The sequence below is a fragment of the Bos indicus genome, chromosome 21 (genome assembly GCF_029378745.1).
Source record: "Bos indicus isolate NIAB-ARS_2022 breed Sahiwal x Tharparkar chromosome 21, NIAB-ARS_B.indTharparkar_mat_pri_1.0, whole genome shotgun sequence".
In the NCBI taxonomy this organism is placed as follows: Eukaryota; Metazoa; Chordata; class Mammalia; order Artiodactyla; family Bovidae; genus Bos; species Bos indicus.
This window is the reverse complement of record NC_091780.1, coordinates 8,375,106-8,395,529: the sequence shown is the minus strand read 5'-3', so window position 1 is coordinate 8,395,529 and position 20,424 is coordinate 8,375,106. Positions and strand designations below refer to the sequence as shown.

General features: G+C 48.0%; 2 protein-coding genes across 6 annotated transcripts in view; one reads left to right on the top strand and one right to left on the bottom strand.

The window, feature by feature from the left end:
• Positions 1-9,530, top strand: part of PGPEP1L (pyroglutamyl-peptidase I like) — a 71,689-nt gene extending 62,159 nt beyond the window's left edge. For all 4 annotated transcript variants that reach the window (XM_019983402.2, XM_019983403.2, XM_070775034.1 and 1 more), the window contains one exon: positions 9,049-9,530. In XM_019983402.2, the coding sequence (XP_019838961.2) occupies positions 9,049-9,290 (242 nt within the window). In that variant the 3' untranslated portion in view covers positions 9,291-9,530. The remainder of the gene's footprint in view (positions 1-9,048) is intronic.
• Positions 9,531-13,532: 4,002 nt separating this feature from the next.
• Positions 13,533-20,424, bottom strand: part of IGF1R (insulin like growth factor 1 receptor) — a 304,926-nt gene continuing 298,034 nt past the window's right edge. For both annotated transcript variants that reach the window (XM_070775032.1, XM_070775033.1), the window contains one exon: positions 13,533-20,293. In XM_070775032.1, the coding sequence (XP_070631133.1) occupies positions 19,912-20,293 (382 nt within the window). In that variant the 3' untranslated portion in view covers positions 13,533-19,911. The remainder of the gene's footprint in view (positions 20,294-20,424) is intronic.

Sequence of the window (20,424 nt, the reverse complement as noted above, 5' to 3'; positions counted from 1 at the left end):
CCCAGTAGTGGGATTGCTGAGTTATTTATTGCTGCAAAGTTGTGAATTAACCATTCTAGTTTAGCCTCAGATGAAGATTAATTTTCCTTTGTTTCTCCAGATTCTGACCCCCTAGGAGGTAGTTAATTCTCCTTCAAAAGAATGAATGAAGAAATCGTTACTGAATTAAGTCATATGAGCCTTATTCAGGCCCTAGCATAGCCTTGGAAGGTTCTTGCTTTATTCAGTGGCCGACAAATTGAGAAGCAAGAGCTAAGTTCATAGACCAACTTCTTGCCCACCTGATGAAAGGGATTTAATATTAAAGATAAGACAAAGGGAGGAGGAGTGAGGCTAATGATGGAGAGGCATATGCATTAGTCTACCTAGGAAGACTTTTTCCAGGGAGTAGGATGCCACTCTGCTTTTATCCTTTTTATGGTCCTTAATGGCTGGTCCTGGCCACCAGTAGGTGTGTCATGTTACGAATAGTAGGCTAATTTAGTAAAATTAATGTATAATGAGACTCAGGGTTTGTTGGAGGTCAGGTTCCTGGCCATCTTGGTCCCAACTGGTACCATCTTTTTTGTTTGTGGCTTTCTTTCTTATCCTTGGATCCTTTAACTTAAATATTTATGTTAACTCCTGCTAAAGGTGGGGCCTGGCAGGTTTTGAGCAAAAATCTGGCACTTCTGGCAATAACATCACCCCCACCTCTTCCTCCTTACTGCTTCTCATTCTTGAGGGCCACTGAAGGGTGAAGGTCTGACTTCTGAAGCTGCTTCCTGCTGAACATGAGTGCCGTTTTTCCTTGGATTAGGGGAGCAGAACTGTTCCTGACTAGCCTAAATTAAGTCTAATTATCAGCAAGCTGCAGTCAGAATTGTTTGTACGCTTGTATTAGTATCATCTGAAGCTTGATGACTTCAAAGTCATCAAAGTCACATTTACTAAGGAAGTTGAGAAGACAAGGCCCAGAGATAAGCAGGAAGATAATGGCAATTAGTGGAGCCAAGAAATGGAAAAAAGGCAAGTTAGCCTGGGAAGACCCTGCTTGACTATGTTCCAGATGGAGCTTGGATCTAGACCTTGTGTGTTCTATCTGTATAACCATTGAGCTTACTCATATCTTTTTTAGGTTTATCTCAACCAACCTAGTTATTGACATATGTATAGCAGGTTTTATTAGTAACTGTGCAGGCTTCCCCTTGCTCAGCAAGGAGACGTCAAGGGCTAGTCTGTTGTTCAGAACAACATTTGTTAGAGAGTCCAGAGAAGTATGGAGTTCTTGTCAAGCATACCCTGTGTTTTTAGGCAAGTCTTTAAAGGCCTGGGTGAGATTTTGTAGAGAGATTTCATGCTGTGCAAACCTTCCCCAGGGGGCCACTAGTCTGAGAGAAGTCCTTACTGCTGCCAGAATGAGTCCTTTTATCTCAGGGCTGGGTGATCTTATAAACGGTTATACCTAGGTTCTGAGAACTTAGCTGCCGTAGCATGCAATGTCCCCAAGATGGGGCTTATCTAAACAAGGATGGACTAGAGCCCACCCCAGAGAAGGGAAGGAGGAGTCAGAGTTGTTCTGATGGGGCACTTGGTTTATTCTCAGGCCACAAAGGAACGGGTACCCATAGGGAGCATATGTTCTGGGGAGTTGAATCACATTCGAAAGTGGCTAGCCCAGAGGGTGCCCTTGCAGAGTGAGGAGAGAGGCCCACCTGCCTAGTGGGGGTCACTGAGGGATTCTTGACCAGTGGCTTTTCCCCAGGCCTTAGGAGGGCCATATACTAACTGTCAGACAACTGGCATTTTCCATCTGCAGTAAGTACATCTCCCATCTGGTCCGTGTGGGTGTTCATCAGGTCGGTGCAGGGGGCGCAGTGGGTGAGATTTCCATAGGAGTCAACCCAAGGCACTTAAATTGTGGGGTAATGGAAGAAGTCGTGGCCAGAGTCGAGTAACCCTAGGGTGTTACTGTAAGTCCCTCCTTTTTATAGGGGTGTTTAATAGGGGCGGTGGCAGCAGCCTGATCATAGTGGTGGTCCTGTGGAGTGCGTGCTTTGTGTTTGATAGAGGGAATCCAAGCTGGGAAGCTGCTTTAGGGATGGGATATAAACTTCGGGAGGAATAGGTTTTCTAAGCTGTCCCTCACTGAGTTGTGTTCAGCTAACCTATAGGTGTCACTTGGATAGTGGAGGTGACAGATTCAGCACTGGGATAGCTTTTGTCAGCAGGCTATAATTCTCAACAAATTCACTATTGAATCCCCATTCTTCATGCATGGTTGTAAGAGATAGCGCAGAGAAGATAAGAAGGAATAGACAATAATGGCCACTCATCCTGCCTCCAATGTTAATGTTCCCTATATCCAGCATGGACAGAGGAAATGTTTACCAGTAGGAGGAGGTTTGGCAGAACAGTGGAAGCTAAGTAATACAGTAGCAATGACAAGGCCAACTGCTAAGCCTGTCCATCACCTTACTTACTTATTAGTAGGGTTAGTCCCTTTAAAAAGTAATATAAGCTCAGTGACAGGTTCACACAGCTGTAATTGAGCAAGTGGCTCAGTAACTTCCAGAGGCATAGGTGTTGTCTTTACTCTGGTATGGTGGCCCACGGAGTTATGCTCTGCAATTGTCAGGCACTGCATTGGTCAAGATTACAAGATAAGGTCCTGCCCACTTGGGGGCTAACTGGTCTTGTGGATTTCCAGCCTTCCAGGTGTTCAAATAAACCCAGTTCCAGGGAACAAAGGATGTAAAACCATGTCAGAAGGGGAAGGCTTGTAAAGCTTTGATTTTTTTTTCCCGTCTGTAAGGCATATTTCAGTCATCCATGTCCCTAAGGTTGGCTTTGTAGGCAGGTCCTTCAAGAATGGGCCTCCTGTACCTGATCTCATACAGACTTAACCCGAGCTTTCCTTTAGGGGCTAATTGCATTCTGAGAAGTGCTGTGGGGAGAAGAGAGATCCAAGTTTGATAAATCTCTTGACATAGTTTGGCTTAATTTCTTTTGAGAATTTGATTTATTCTTTTTACTTTTCCTGAGGATTGTGGTCTTGTGCCTGACTCTTTGCCACCCCATGGATTGTAGCCCTTCAGGCTCCTCTGTCCATGGGATTTTCCAAGCAAGGATACTGGAGTGGGTTGCCATTTCCTTCTGCACGAGACTTCCCGACCCAGGGATCGAACCTGCGCCTCTGCTGTCTCCTATACTGGCAGATGGATTCTTCATTAAATGGAAGGGTGCAACCTCCATTTAATTCCCAGTGCTCTAGAGATTTCCTTAGTAATTTGAGAAACAAAGGTGGGACCACTGTCACATTGAATGGATTTAGGGAGCCCAAACTAAGGGATTATTTCCTTGAGCAGGGCCTTAGAAATCTCTGAAGTAGTCTTGGTTTGGGGCAGGAATCTAGCCAAAGGTGTCAGTCAAAACCAGCAAATATCTGAAAATTTCCTTGTACCCAGGGCATTACTGTGAAATCCATTTGCAAGCTTTGACCTGGATATGTGCCTCTGTACGAGGTGGGGGTCCCTCCCTTGACTTTGGAGGGGTGAGTGTTGAGGTTATTCTGGAGACAGATAGGGCTCGGTTCAACCTTATCTGTTTAAGGAGACTTCAGAAATTGGGAGTAGTGATGGATGTGATAAGCCATTGATACAGGGTCTCCTGCTTATGGCCTGAAGTGCCCGTTCAGAATGGCTTGAAGTGCAGTAGCTTGAAGAGCAGCTGCCCATGATTGTTAACCATCCTTTCCAGGTATTCTGGGCTTTTAAAACAGGCCCATCACAAAGCCTTCTCTTTCTTCTCGGGGGTAAGAGCTAGGATCTGGGGGCAGCGATAGCAGGGGCGTTTGAAGTCTGTCCGCACCCTCTACAGCTTGTTTAGCTGCCATATATGCTGTGCGATTTCCTCTTGTTATTTCTGCTTCTCCCTTTGATGGCCTCTCCAGTGAATACAGGCTATATGCTCTTTGGCAGAAGTATAGCCTTCAGCAGCCTCCAGCAGCCTCCTAATCCCCAGCCCACCCCCCTCTTTTAATCTGTTTATTCCCTGAGATCAGTTTATGTTGTGTCCTCAGGCTGTGCCATTCTTTTAAAGTTTGTGCCCTGCCCCCTTCCCTCCTGTTTCACTTTGGTCCAGTTGTTTAGAAAAATAGGCCTCAACCAGAGTCAGAGGTCCGGGTTTTTGTGTAGGCACCCCCAGGGAAGTGTCTCTTCCTTCAGGTACATACGGATGGAAGGAGGGGCTCAGGTTGGGTAAAGCTAACCTGGGGGCTCTCCCGAGATGTTTTTTCAGTTCCAGGAATGCTCAGTCACAGTTGAGGGTCTGCTCAGAAGAGTCAAGGTCCTTCCCTTTTAATTGTTCATATGAGGGCTTAGCAATTAAGCCAGCATTGGGGATCCACACATGGCAGAGCCAGGCACCCCCAGGAAACCCTGGAGCTGTTCTCTCGTATTAGGGGTGCCATCTGGCAAATCCATTCTTTCCTCTTCTTAGATAGTGCCCTGTGCCCCTTTTCTGTTATTAAATCCTAAGCATTCTACCCGCTGGAGGGAGATTTGGGCTTTTTTCCTTTGAAACTTTATATCCTCTCTCTGCCAGATGATTTAAGGCAGTAACTTTGTTATGGTCAGAAAGCTCTTTGATGGGGCTGGCGATTAGAATTTCATCCACATATTGAAGGATAGTCCCCTGTTCTAATTCAGAGTCACAGAGATCCTCAGCTAAAACCTTTCTTAAAAGGGTGAGGGAGTTTTAAAATCCCTGCGGCAGAACCACCCAGCACAAGTGGTGTTTTCTCCTGTAGTTTAGATCCTGCCATTCAAATGCAAAAATGTACTGAGTTTACCTGGCTAAGGGCACACAAAGGAAGGTGTCTTTTAAACCTAGCTAAGTGCATGGACTTCCCTGGTGGCTCAGACAGTAAAGCTCTGTCTACAATGCGGGAGACCCGGGTTCGATCCCTGGGTTGGAAAGATCTCTTGGAGAAGGAAATGGCAAAATCCCATGGACAGAGGACCCTGGAAGGCTACAGTCCATGGGGGTCACAAACAGGCGGACACAATTGAGCGACTTCACTTTCATTCAAGTGCATGGTAAGTCGCTTTAATTGTGCCAGACTCTTGGGGATCCTATGGACTGTAGCCCGCCAGGTTCCCCCCTTCAAGGGATTCTCCGGGCAAGAATACTGGAGTGGGTTGCCATCCCCTTCTTCAGGGGATCTTCCTGAGGGGATTTTCCTGACCCAGGGATCGAACCCACTTCTCTTAACATCTCCTGCATTGGAGGCAGATTCTTTACCACTCACATCACCTGGAATACCAAATACTCTTGGGGTATGGGGTAGAGTGTATGGTTTGAGGATCTGGCCTCAACGGGTGAATTTCTTTCCTGTCTGTATTTATAGCTTAGAGGTCATGAACCAGCTGTCATCTCTTGAGTTTTTTACTGGCAGAATAGGACTGTTGCAAGAGCACTGGCAGGATCTAAGAAGCCCTTGTTTGAATAGACTTTCTATTATAGGCTTCATACATGCTAGGGCTTCTTTGCTTCATGAGTATTCTTTTTATTTGGTTTTTGTCGAAGCTTGTTGTTGTTCAGTTGCTGAGTCCTGTCTGACTCTTTGCGACCCCATGGACTGCAGCACACCAGGCTTCCCTGTACTTCACTATCTCCCTGAGTTTGCTCAAACTCATGTCCATTGAGATGTACTAAGTCGCTTCAGTCACGTCTGACTCTGCAGCCCCATGGACTGTAGCCTACCAGTCTCCTTTGGAATTCTCCAGGCAGGAATACTGCAATGGGTTGCCATTTCCTCCTTTAAAGGATCTGCCCTTGTGGCTCAGACAGTAAAGAATCTGCCTGCAATGCGGGAGACCCAGATTTGATCCCTGGATTGGGCAGATGCCCTGGAGAAGGGCATGGCTACCCACTCCAGTATTCTTGCCTGGAGAATTTCATGAACAGAGGAGCTTGGCAGACTGCAGTCCATGGGTTGCAAAGAGTCGGACATGACTGAGCGACTAACACTTTTCACTTTCATGTCCATTGAGTCAGCCATACTGTCTAACCATTTCATCCTCTGCTGCCCTCTTCTCCTCCTGCCCTCAGTCTTTCCCAGGAAATAGAGATTTAAACTGGCTTCACATTTTTTCCACAGTCCCTTTTGTTGGCTAAGAGCCATGAAAAATCCAACATAGGGGATCTCATCCCATTTTCTTTTTAAATACTAGCAATAACGATCCAATTGAAAAATGAATTAGAGAGTCGTTAGTTGGCCAGCTTTCTCCATCCACCAGTTTACACTGGAGCTATGCAGTGTTAACAAAGAAAATAAGCTGTCTCCCTGTTAGTGGGTGCTACTCAAAGAGTTTACAGTTACGGAGAATGTACCTGAGCAGTGTTCACTGGGATGGAGGCTGGGTTCCCCATATCGAGGAGTCCTTACTTCTAGTCTCTCTTCAGCTTCCCAGTGGCCTCTTCCTAGGGTTGGTGACCATGCAGATCCCACTGGATTGGCCCACCCCAAGTGGTTTGGGAGCTCTAACTGCAACCTGAACCAGTCTTTGCAGGGGCTAGAAGGGGAGACACTGTCCAAGAGGGTCTTAGACCGTCTGAAGTCAGTGACTCAGTGTTGCCAGACCCACTGTGAGCTGTAGGAAATACCTGATGTAGGTGACTGCTTTCAGCAAGCAGTTCCCAGAGACTGAGTGAAGTGGGAGTGGGAAAACAGTTCTCTAAGTCAGCGGTCCCCAACCTTTTGGGCACCAGGGACTAGTTCCGTGGAAGGCAATTTTTTCACTGACTGGGATAGGGGGAATCATTGCAGAATGATTCAAGCACATTTATTGTGTACTTTATATTAGTACTATATCAGCTCCACCTCAGATCTTCAGGCATTAGATCCCAGACGTTGGGGCCTCTGCTCTAAATCATATAAATTGCTCAGATAAAGATCCCGTCCAGTTTGATCTTCTTGCCAGGATCTAGTCCAACCAGGTAACCAACTATCTCATCACCCTCTCTCCTTACCAGAGGATTAGCTCAATTTAGATAACCAACCGCCCAGTCCAGTCCTCTAGAAAGAGGTCTGGCTTCAACCAGATGGCTCTACAACCAACCCCGGCTTTACTGGCTGAAGATGGGTCAGCACCGGGAAGTTGGGTCAGTCAGTCCGTTCAGTCGCTCAGTAGTGTCCAGGTCTTTGCAACCCCGTGGACTGCAGCATGCCAGGCTTCCCTGTCTATCACTAACTCCCAGAGCTCACTCAAACTCATGTCCATTGAGTCGGTGATGCCATCCAACCATCTCATCCTCTGTCATCCCCTTCTCCTCCTGCCTTCAATCTTTTCCAGCATCAGGGTCTTTTCCAATGAGTCAGTTCTTCGCAGCAGGTAGCCAAAGTATTGGAGCTTCAGCTTCAGCATCAGTCCTTCCAATGAATATTCAGGATTAATTTCCTTTAGGATGGACTGGTTGGATCTCCTTGCTGTCCAAGGGACTCTCAAGAGTCTTCTCCAGCACCACAGTTCAAAAGCATCAATTCTTTGGTGCTCAGCTTTCTTTATAGTCCAACTCTCACATCCATACATGACTAGTGGAAAAACCATAGCTTTGACTAGATGGACCTTTGTCGGCAAAGTAACATCTCTGCTTTTTAATGTGCTATCTAGGTTTGTCATAGCTTTTCTTCCAAGGAGCAAGTGTCTTTTAACTTCGTAGCTACAGTCACCATCTGCAGTGGTTTTGGAACCCCACAAAATAAAGTCTGTCACTGTTTCCATTGTTGCCCCATCTATTTGCCATGAAGTGATGCGACTGGATGCCATGATCTTCATTTTCTGAATGTTGAGTTTTAAGCCAGCTTTTTCACTCTCCTCCTTTACCTTCATCAAGAGGCTGTTTAGTTCCTCTTTGGTTTCTCCCTTGAGGGTGGTGTCATCTGCATATCTGAGGTCGGCCCAGCTTCCCCAAATTGCTGCAAGCATCATTGCTGTAGATATGCTGGGGGGGTGGGGGTGTGCTCCACCAGTTCTTTGGCTGCTTTTCCGTCTCCAGCTTAATTTCTATCTCCAGTATCCCTCACTGGCCCAGAGGTCAAGAATTGGGGCACATGGTTCAGTTACTTAGCTGGCTTTGTTGGCCCTGGGTCAGTGAGTAACCCTGGATTAATGGACAGAGTGTGCCCCAAGATGAACTCCAAAATTTGTTACAGAATTAAGTTGTATGGACCTTGCTTGGACCCTCTCTGCCTGGGTTGGAGAGGTTTCTTTTTCCCACTTGGGTTCAAGCTTTGTTCAACAGTAAAAGTATAGAGAAGTGGGATCTAAGATCACAGACCAAATCACCCACCTGGTGAGAGGGATTTAATTTTAAAAATAAAGACAAAGGCAGGAGGAGTGAGACTGGTGATGGGGAGGCATATGCTTTGGACTACCTGGGAAGGGTCAGGGTTTTTTCCAGGGAGTGGAGTGCCACCCCCCTTTTAATCATTTTTGTTCCTTTAAGCCTGGTCATTTAGCTACAGTGTCATTTAATATGCTAATTTAGAAAAATCAACATATAATGAGCCCCAGGGTCTGTTGGTGATCAAATTTGTGGCCCTCTTGGTCTTAGCTGGTTCCATCTAGTTGTTTGTTTTGTTTTGTTTTGTATTTTCCGTGTGTATTTCTGGATCTTTTAACATAAGAATTTATGTTAACTCCTGCTAAAGGTGGGGGTTGGAGAGTCGTGAGCAAAGACCTGAAGCAACTCTGACAGTAAAATGAGTCAAGGCAGACGAGAATGAGGAGGATTCACAGGCTGGAGAGAGAGCCTTTTGGATTCCTTGGTTGGAAATCTGGTGCCTCCCAGAGATCAGCCACTTGCTGGACACGAGGCCTGGAGCCAGCCTCTCCATGGCTTTTTCCCAGCAGCAGGTTCTTTCTGAGACAGAAGAACAAAAGCTGGGTCTCCTGGGTGGTGGGCCCCTTGTGCTTCAGAGCTGCGGCCCTGCCGCTTCTGCTTGCGTTTAGTTGAGGTTCGAGGCTGGTCCAAGGAGTAACCTGGCATTTTGTGTGGTTATAGGTATGTCTGCGATTACGCCTACTACCTGTCTTTGCATCATGGAAACGGGTGCGCGGCCCTCATCCACGTCCCTCCATTATCTCCTTGGCTGCCCGCCAGCCTGCTGGGGAAAGCCCTGCAAGTCCTCATCCAGGAAATGCTGGAGGAGATTAAGAAAGCCCGGGCTCAAAACCAGAAGCTCAGCCTTTGCAGTTCCAGCCAGGGAGAATCAACTGGGGGACTGCTCCTTTAGAGAAAATTAAATGTTTCACTCCTGTGTGTAGAGTTAAACTGTGCTTTGAGGGGCTTTTTAAAAAATTGCTTATAAAACAGTTTACACAGAGGAAAAATGTTCTGAATTCACTCAACGAAATCACAAAGGGTTATTTTATTGTCAGAAGAAAGAAGAGCACTCTGAAAGGCAGACGTTTCATACGGGATTAACTAGCTTCAGTTGTGGTTTTCCTGACAATAAAATGAAATGCTGCTGCTGCTGCTGCTAAGTCGCTTCAGTTGTGTCCAACTCTGTGCAACCCCATAGACGGCAGCCCACCAGGCTCCCCCGTCCCTGGGATTCTCCAGGCAAGAACACTGGAGTGGGTTGCCATTTCCTCTAATACATGAAAGTGAAAAGTGAAAGTGAAGTCGCTCAGTCGTGCCCGACTCTTAGCAACCCCATGGACTGCAGCCTACCAGGCTCCTCCGTCCATGGGATTTGCTAGGCAAGAGTACTGGAGTGGGTTGCCATTGCCTTCTCCAAAATGAAATGCTAGTAATGTCTTTTTTCCCTCTTAAAGTCTATGTGTCGGGCCTCTGTGATTCTGTCCAATCGCTGGGACCTCTGCTTCGTTCCCCAGGGCCCCATGTCGTGGGATGACCTGTGACTGGCTGACCTGGGAAAACTCGGGCGTAGCCACCACTGCGGGTGCCCCACGCTGGTCCTCTGAGCCTGTGCATCCAGGCGCTGCAAGAGCCCTCTGAGCCAGCGAGTCTCTAGTGTTTGGGCTTTTTCTTTTTTAACTTCATTTTAAAAAATTGTCATAAAATACACATAAGATGAAAGTTATCATTTTAACCATTTTTTAGTGCTCAGTGGCAATATGTACATTGACTCGGGCAACCCTTGCCACCACCATCATCCCAAACTGAAACTCCACACTCATTATCTTCTCCCTTCTCCCTCTGGCCCTGGGCATCCACTTTTCTACCCTCCCTCTCTGAATCTGGAGACGTCATATTAATGGAACTTTTGTCCGTTTGTGACTGGCTCATTTCACTCAGCAAAATATTTTCAAGATTGATCCATGTGGCATGTGTCAGAATTTCCTTCCTTTAAGGCCGAGGAATACCCCCATTGTATATGTAGAATACAATTTGTTTATCCATTCATTTTTTGATGGACACTGGGTTGCTTCCACCTTTGGGCTGTTGTGAAAATACTACTGCTATGAACACTGGTGTGCAAATCTCTCTTAGAATCCTGGTTTAGGGGTGTGTGTGTGTGTGTGTGTGTGCGCGTGTGTGACTGTACCTAGTGGCATTGCTGGATCATATGGTGATTCTGAGTTTACTTTTTTGGAGGCGCTGCTGTACTGCTTTTCATGGTAGCCCTCCCAGGTCACATTCCCCCATAGTGTCTGGCCCCAAAGCAAAGGTTAATAGCTGGGTTTAGCTCTTCTACCATGGACAGTATTTTTCTGCCTTTTAAGCAACAGAACCTGCCCTTTACATCGTTCATTTTGCCTTTGTGGCACTGTGCCAAGCTGCTCACAGCAAGGTCTCACTGTCCCAGTGTTTTCTAGGGGCACATTTCCATTGGAAACCCCTTTAGCAAAATTATTTTTTGGAGGAAGAGCTAAGCTCTAGGAAATTTCTTGTTATGTTGGTGTGCTCACACTGTAATTTTCTACTTAATTTCATTTAAAGAAAAATCATTTACTTAATGCCCAGATTTTTTTCAGTGTAAGAAAAAGCAGCTGTACCTTAATAACAAAGGAACTGGGCAAAGGAACGCACTTTACCATTAGCCCTCCAGCACACTTGTGTGTTTGTGATAGATTTTACAGGACCCCTTGGCGAATGGAACTGGCTCACTTGACATAGAACAGATCAAAGTCCTACTGCAGCAGACCAAAGGCAGCAAGAGGGGCGGGGTGGTCTGGACACCAAGCACAGGTCTGGTTGCACGGCTATTAATGAGGAGAGCCTTCTGCAATTGTAGGCAAACACCTGCTACCCAGAGCCCTGGGCCCCTCCCCCCAACCCCGCCTTATTTTAGCTCGTCTCAGGACGGTGGCAAGCAGGCCTCCTCTTGGACCCAGCTCCAGTGTTATTTCAGATTGTAAAATGTGTGTGGCTTGGCGCCAAGCAGACGTTTAGATGTCACAGAGGCCCAGAGCTCTTGATGAACACCCATCATCTCCCACCCACTGTGCTTCCAGGGTTCTTTCGGGAGCAGCCAGAGACCCATTCACCTGGTCTTAAGTGGCCTGCCATCACCCCGATACACACTGGGGTCTCTTTAGTTACGGCTGAGGTGCAGGCGGTTCTGAGACGGTTTGAAAGTTGACACAGCTTCAAAATGCTCAGCCCTGGGTCGGTCATTTAACAGCTGGGGGATCTTGGACGTGTCTGCCTGTTTGCTCATCTATAAAACAGAGGACTAGAAATCCTTCCTTTGCAGAGTTACTGTGAAGACCTGGTGAGAGAGTGGATGTGAACGTCCGTCAGTGATGACAGAGCGCTACATGTGGGCTCGTAGCTGGACCGGAGGGTGGATACGGAAGTAGTTCTGCTGGATTGCGGGCTTGGGCAGGGGTGTGGTGGGGAAAGGGTATTGCAGGTCTCAACCCCAGCACCTTCATCCTCAGAAGACCCCGCTGCTCCCCTGGCTGAGGACAGGTGCAGACTGAGCCTCTGCAGCCTGGAGGCACAGTGCCACCCACCCGGGGTGGTGGGAATCTTGCTGGCTGGGCTCTTTCCAGAGGTGAGATGCCCACCCGAGCCTCATGTGAGCCTGCTGTGAGTCACGGGTCCTTAGTGAAGGTCTCCTGGGTACCAGGCTCTCCGTGACAATGGGAAGCAAAACTCCAGGGCAACACTGAGAGTTGAGAGTACCCTGTTTTTCATTTTTAGGTCCAAGTCCTTGACACTCACCAGGTCGTAAGCAAGCACAGCCTTTCATTTATTTCTACCTCCTACACCTGGCTAGTTAACCCCCTTTGTCCAGTAGCCTGATTTTATTACTCATGTATAAAATCCCATGATCAAAGTTTAATAAATGATCAGCGTGTCTTCCTGATGTGTAAGGTTTGATTCTAGAACATGTACAGCTCGTTTCCGTAGAACATGTCTTCACACTTCCTACCATGACATTTCCTCTGGCAAAGATAATGATCCCGGGATTTGTAGAGTCTCTGGGCCAGGGCTTCCCAGGTGGCGCTAATGGTAAAGAACCCACCTGCCAGTGCTGGAGACGGAAGAGATGTGGGCTTAATCCTTGGGTCGGGAAGATCCCCTGGAGGTGGGCAGGACAACCCACTCCAGGATTCTTGCCTGGGGAATCCCATGGACAGAGGAGCCTGGTGGCTACAGTCCCTAGGGTTGCACAGAGTCAGACAGGACTCAAGCGACTTGGCACAGCATCCTTGGGTAGGCCAAGATCGTCGGCTGAAAAGTAACTAACGTGTCTGTGCAATGCCAGTGAGCCTCAGCCTGTGTGTGTCCGAGGCCGCCTGTGCCCTCTGAGGTGGTGTGCGGACCGTGAGGGACCAACCAGGATGTGAAAGTGTGAAGAGAGTCCTTTGCCCCAGAATCGCCCAGACGAAACCTGCCCGCCTGGAAAAGCCTACACAGCAAAAATCAAGTACAGATATCTATATTTTATAGAAATTCAAATTTTCTTCTGGCTGATGTAATGGAGAATAGCTTTCCTGTTCACCCGCAATGTACATGCCAAGAAGGTTCAGCTGTCAGAAACAGGGTGAAGCCTTCACGCAGAACGCCTCCCAGCGACGTGTGTGAACACACACGCCACCCGCAGCTCAGCTTCCCTGCTCAGAAGCACAGGGAGGGGCAAAATCAGAGACCAAAGTGCATACAGAATTCTTTTATTTAACTTAAACCATGTAGTACTTTAACTACTAGAAAAAAGCAGAGTAAGAGAAACTAAAGTTGCCTTAGCTTCAGCCATTCAAAATAGACAAAGTTTCTTTGTTTTCGGTAATGTAAAGAATCCAGAGTATATTGCAATAACAGGAATAAATTCTTACAACAGAATATACAAAAAAACATTTTGAAATTTTTTTCATCTACTGATTTTTTCATATAAACAGAGGAATTTTTTTAGGAATAATTTATACACAGAAAGTCATTTTATGTAACAAATTGGCCATGTTGTTACCTTTTTTTAATTTTTTAACTTTTTTTTTTAAAAACTTTTTTTTAAACAAGAAAACTCAGAAAATGCATTATTTGTGATGCATCCATTCCATCGTGCCTTCTGGTTTGATTTTTTTTTTTTTTTGTCCCAGAGGTAGACAAACTCTGGCAAACCCCAATCTCAACCTCACTGGCTTAGAAAGCAGACAGGTGTCTTTGCCAAGCATCCATCACCTGTGGTTGTGTCTGTGCAACACCAAACATCCAAAGGAAAAGTTGCAAACAAAACCCAAACTGTTTCTGGACCTTTCTCCCATGTAGCACAAAACACCCAGGTGTTTCCAGTGATGGGGATTTTGTGGAGCTGTGTTGATATGGCCAATAACCCACTGAGAGCAGGAAGCAATGGAGTCAAACTTAAAAAAGATCTTGAATGTGTGTAGTTTTTATTAAAAAGTTTGTTTTCTATTGAAAAACATCTATGTTCGGTGTTCTGCCTCAAATAAAAACAGGGTCTCTTCCTTGTCATAACAAAGCATTAACCATGATATGAGGCATGGAAGCAAATGGCCTGCGTGCGCCAGAATTACCATCTTTCTGTGGCGGTCTGTGTGCCGCGCTCATCGTGAAAACCGTGAGCCGTGCGATGGAGTCCTTCCATCTTGAGGCACCGCCTAACGGTACCAACCAACCCCACCAGATGTGGATGGTGCCACGGCGCCGCTGGGCTGCAACACCTCTGCGATTTGCTTGGCCAATGAGGTTCTTTCAGTCTGTTAAAGTAGCTATACTCCAAAGGGAAATGAGCAGTAAAAGATGATCCCCTACCCAACCAGGGGGTTCTGGAAGACCAAGATACTGAAGATACAGAACTACTTCTTAAATCGTTCCTTTGTTATAAACTAGGGCACAAAGCATGGGGGGAAAGAGGGTGAGCCGCGGCTTGGGTCAGGGAAAAATCCTTTTTTTGGCATCTTGTAAAGCTAGCTAGTAAACAGGTGTCCTAAAAAAAATGGATCACAAATACACATTTGCACACACAGAGAAAAAAAGTGTCTTTAAATTATTCTCAGCAATTATAAACTACAAACATTTTATAAAATTATTCTATGTTCTTACAAAAATGCAATGAAACATTTAATTAGTTCTTGTAAACCAGATCTTCGTCAACTGACTACCCGTAATCTACTGGACTTAAGAGCCCTATTGAAAACGCTAATGAGTGACTAATTACAATGATGTTTACCAGAAAGATGTGGACACACACAAACGTGGACATACAGATGAGCGATCGTTATGTTCTTGCATAAACAAAATAAAACAAAACCCTAAAGTCATGCCCCAGAACTGACAACTGACGGGTGCGATGCAGTTCGTGTTCTTGAACAATTTGACTGAACTCCGCAGTAACAGTTTCCAAAGTAGGATGTTAGGTTTATCTGTTGACACCAAATGCCCATGGATGACTGTTGAGCCTTGATGTGGTCTGATACCTTCAGAAACCATCAAGTTCCAAGCACAGCCCACACTTCTTCCAAGCCCTGTACCTTCTGCTCATGCTTTCCTCTCTCCATGTCATTCACGATCCCTGTTACAATGGTTTCCTGCCACTTCCTCATTCCACCATCAAGGAGTGTTCATCTGCTTTTTCTCTAAATGACCAACTAGTCATCTAAGCTGGAGGCCAAAAATGAAACCCTCTGGCCTGTCCAAGGTCTGTATCTTCAGCATCTCTGGCAACAGAGGTTCAATATAAGCAACATCCTCTCTTGACGTTCTCATCTGTACCACCCACTACGTCAGAGTGGAGTTAAGAGTTTGATTTTCATCACTGGTTCTTAAAGAGTGGATCTCTGGGCCATGTCTCCCAATGCTGCTTAGCCCAGGAAATGGAAAGACAGCCAACAAACACAAAAATAATATTAACAAAAGAACAAACCCCAAACCTTAAATGCATTACTGGGACTGCTGGAATGGGCCAAGGCATACCATGGAGCTTCACTGTCACCTGGAGGGTACCTGTGTTCTGGAAAGAGTTGCCTTTGACACTGTCTGGCCAGAGGACCCAACAGTGACAGCTGAGGACCTTGGACCAAGTATCCTAGCCTTCTCACTGCTCTGAGCTACGTGTGGCCTTGTCATAACAGCGGCCTGTATCCCATACAGCCACCTGCCAGCAGAGGTGGGCTGCTGAGAAAGAGGCTTCAGTGGAACAAACTAGCCTAGAATTTGGCATCATACTTGGCTCTGACATCTGTTACCCAACTGAAAACACACCACTTCATGCCAAGCATTTTTCCATTGAGTAGTTCCACAATAACTTTTTTTTTTCTCTATTATTGAAGTGTTCCAAGTCATAAGAAACAGGCTGGAAGGAAAGGCCAGTGTGGGCCATGAACACGGTCTTCTCTCTTCCAAGGAGGAAGCTCATTCCAACTGTGTCAAATGTCAGGACATCCTCTAAGGGAGTCCTGGGGTGGTCTGGGTCTCACCCAGCTGCAGTTCAACAACGTCTCCAGAATACACCAGCTCCTGCTGCCTCAGGGAAGGGCTGTGTGTGATCAGGTTTTAATGCTCACATCAGTTCAATGATGTGCCTCAGTGGTTCACGTCACGTCAAGCAGTGCAAGCTGCTGTCAGAAGGAGGCTGCATGGAGAATGCCACAACTCAGCTTAAGTTATTTGGAGCATACAGAGGAGGAAACCAAGAAGAAGTGGGGAAATGAGCGTAAAATTAGGCTAGAACTGTGGACAGATGATGCCTTGGTATAGTCAAGGTGGGTGGTTTGGTCCAGGAAAATGACTGCACCATCACACAAGCAAAAAATTCTCTTTAAGTGTTTCTGAAGCATTTGTTATGATGGGCATATACTGTTAGTGTTTTCTCTCTACTTAAAGGAAAGCCACCTACATAAAACAAAAAGTGACACCAACAACTCGGACAGTTTAAACAAAACCCTTATAACCAGCTGAATGATCTGTAGAAATCCAGTTGTGGAAACTGGTAGGTATGTGCAAAACGGAGGAGAGGCCACTATTCCACGGGGTCACCTACAGTGGGGAAGTGGGAAACCCTGATCAGAGACTACTTCTCAGTGACCTTAAGATGCCAGGGGACTCGGGGAAGGAGAGGGGTGTTCCAGCAGGAGAGAGGAGCTCCTGAGCACAACTGCAGTCCTGGGAGCAGAAAGGAGCCGCCACACTTGGGGAGATCCCCTCCTCCGCATTTCCCAGATGAAACGCCAGTGCCTGTGAGAGCAGCTGCTGGAGGGGGCGCCGTCCGCCTGTGAGCAGCGGCAGCGGGGGAGGAGGCACAGCCCCTTCCAGCCCAAAGGTTTGGTACGTCTTTGCCCCTGGGAAGGAGGTGAGGGCGAGGTGGAGAGAACAGCCTGGATAGGGAGGCGGAGACTCTTCCTGCATCCTACCTGGGGCTGGCCACCACCAGGTTGAGAACCCGCAGGAGGAGGCGCTCGCCGGGCTCTCGGAGCCCATGTGGCCGCAGGGGCTGCTGAGTTGACCCCGCTGAGGGCCCAGCGGCCACCCCGCAGCCACAGGGGCGGTGGGGCCCCTGGCTCGGCCTGGTCCCCAGAATGGAAACCACCGCCCCTCCCCCAAGTCTGCACCGAGTAGCTGGTTTCCAAGACAACCTGCTGGGCCCCGCCCCGCCTCTGGGGAAACTGAGTCAGAAGGAGAACAGGAGCGACGCCAAATGAGCCGTCGCAGAGAAAGGTGAGTGGGGAGGTGAGCTCGCGCTGCTGTGACCCCGGGACACAGGCTGGCCTCGCCCTGCGTCACCTGCTGTGTACGGCCTGTGGTGTGCATGAGGTTACCAGTATCAACGGCATATTGTCAGGTGCTGAGAAATGTGAGATGTACTCCTTTTATATATACACATATAAAAAATAAGAGTGAGGTAGATAAATGCTTGGGAAAAGAAACAAAACAAAAACGCCTAAACTGTCCTGTCTTACACACACACACGCGCGTGCACACACACACAAAGCCTTTTCTCAGTATTTAAATTCATAAGGGGGCTTCTCTACAGTGATTGAAACTGGTATCACAAAATAAATTAAAACTCCTACATATAATACCTTAATTTTTTTTTCTCATTTTTTTAAGGGAAAAACTATGGGACAGAGACTAGAGGAAATAGTGGGACTGAAACTACTGATAAGCAAAAAAGCAACTACCAACCTTCTTTTTTGTGTTTAATCTCCAGTCGCAACTAGCAATCACCATACTGTATAGCTTTGTTCTTACTCATAATTTAAACATTTCCATCCCAGAAGCAACTCTTGTGCTGTCATCACTCTGGTGAGAAGTACTAAAAACTAAACAAAACGGGACCCCGGGCTCTGAGCACTCGGCTTGCTGGCCGGGGAACGACTCCCCTGGGCCAGGTCCCGGGTCCCCCCGGCAGGGGCACGGGCCTCGCCCTGCGGCCCCTGCTGTCCCGACCTGGCGAGGGGCTCCGTGCGGCCCACACTGCACCGGCGCGGGGTTGGGGGCTGGCCTGCCCTGGGGCGTTTCCGGTTCTAAAGACAGGTAGGTCCGGTTGGGGGCCGGGGTGGCAGCGGGACGCCGTAGACGGGCCCGCTGGAGCGCGCGCCGCTGCACCCCTGGACTCAGCAGCTGTTTTCCATGGGATGGAAGGATTAAATAGCCATTAAAAAAAATAGTAATCCAAATGCCTAGTGTCTGCAGTTAAAACTGCTGTTGTACCCAAGAATTAAAAAAACAGATATATGTGTGTGACAACTGAAACAAAGGCAGGGAAGGAGAAGCTGAGACTTGTCAACAACGGTGAGTATCAACACTGAACACGGGTGTGCGATACATTTCCTTTTTTTCTGACCTGAGTTTGTATCATGTCTTGCACTGTAACAGACTCAGACGTGGTGTGAGGGCAGGCTGGGGAGGGAGGGTCGGGGCAGGCACCGGCCATCCCTCCGCGCCCCCCTCACCAGCCTCGTGCCCACAGAGCGTACGGGTAGAACAGAACTAACCGGGCAGGGGGAGCAGGGAGGGCTATGTATTTATAAAAAGGCATCAAACAGTTCATGGCAAATTATGTTATATAAGTATCAATTACTGGGAAGAGAGGAAGAAAGTCACGCACTCTAGTACAAAGCATAAGAAGTTTCTTGGAGTGAGCAGAGAGGAAGAGGGGAGACCTGAAGGTTTTCATAGATTAAATCCACAAAGATAAAGAACAAAAAAAATAGCAGCTTTTTTTTTTTTTTTTTTTCCTGTACAGACGTATAGATGAATATCTGAACCGTAAAAAAGTTATAAAAGTGACATTAAAGACAATGTGTATGCAAATGTTTCATGGTCTAACATAGAACTGTAAGACCCACGAAGAAGTCCTAGTAACAGAGAAAATGTCAACAAAGCTTAGAATGCTTGAATTCATTTACTGCTTTTCTTCGCACTGTTGTGGTGGTGTTGGAATCGCTTTCCTTGCAAACCTGCATGAACAGTTGGGCTGAGTCCCTGGCAACCCCTTCCCGTCTGTGTCCTTGGGGGCTGGGCGGGGGCAGGAGACTGGCATGTGGACGACCTTTACTCAAAGCTGTCTTCCAGACTCCCGACAGGGCCTGTTGCCTCCAGAATTCCTGCGGGGGGCTAGAAGGGGGGGGGATGCAGAAAGTGGGGGTGGGGAAGCCAGGCTGAGCTTCTCCCCATCCTCACTGAGAGCGAGTCTCATTCTGTCCAGTGCCCCCAGATAACCTCGTCAGAAGCCATCGGGCCTGTGTGAAGGCAAGACTCGGAACACCAGGGACGACCGGGTGCAGGGCGTCAGCAGCGCGGCCCTTAACGAGTGACTAGCTCCAGTCTCGCCCAGGCCTCCGGAAAGGAGAGAACGGTGGGGGGCGCTGAGGGGGAAAAGTGGGGGTTTTGGCAGAATTTGGCAGCGTTAACAATGGTTACAACCTTGGGTGGACGATGGCCCTTTGTAAATTTCATATGTCCCTAAAAATGTTAAAGACACAGTAAAAAAAAATCCCATCTCAACGTGTTTGTTTTCTTATCAAGACCTACGGTGACCGGCAGGTATGTTCAGGGCAATGTGGGGCCACAGATGGGCAGCCCTCGCTTCAATCCGATGCAGAGGGCGTCCCGCCTGGGCTTGCGGCAAATGTGTTTCCATCATGAAGCAGAAAGAAAGAGAAAGGTGTGAAGAGAGTGAAAGAGAGACAGGGAGAGAGAGGAGACTTGATTCTCAAGTGTTGCTATTAAGTGTTGTCATTAAGGTTCTTAAAGGCCCGTGTCAGTTAAGGGTTTGGGTAGGGAAATAAAAAGCGGCTTGCATATTGAGAAAAGGAACATCCCAAATGTGTTTACTGTAGAGAAGCCGTCTCCTGTGGGCAGCCATGGCAGTTCTGAAGATCCACTGAGGTACAGGAAGCTGTGAATAGATTGTGAACACTCTCTCCCCACCCCCGCCGCCGCGCGCGCACGCGCGCGCGTTACTGTGTGCACGGCCGGGCTCCGGGATCAGCAGGTGGAGGACTGGGGCAGCGGCAGGGCGCGCTCGTTCTTGCGGCCCCCGTTCATGTGCGCGTAGGGCTGCCTCTCGTCGAAGCTGGCCCGCAGGACCAGCACACCCGGGCCCGGGCCGTTCTCGGCCTTGTGTCCTGAGTGTCTGTCGGGCAGCGGCAGGGAGGCCGAGGAGGCCGAGGGGTCCAGCGGCACGCTCTCCATGTTCTCGGGCTCCAGGTCCAGCTCCTCCGGCTCCGGCGGCTTGTTCTCCTCGCTGTAGTAGAAGGAGACCTCCCGGAAGCCCGCCTCCATCTCGTCCTTGACGCTGCTGATGATCTCCAGGAATGAAGGCCGCATCTTGGGGTTGTACTGCCAGCACATGCGCATCAGCTCAAACCTGAGGGGAGACGGCAGAGGTGGGCCCCGCCGGAGGGCGCCAGGCCAGGCAGCCCCGCCACACCAAGTGCAGTGAGCACGCTGCAGGCGGTGCCAGGCCCCCAGCTCTGTGTCTCTCTGACACAGGAGAGT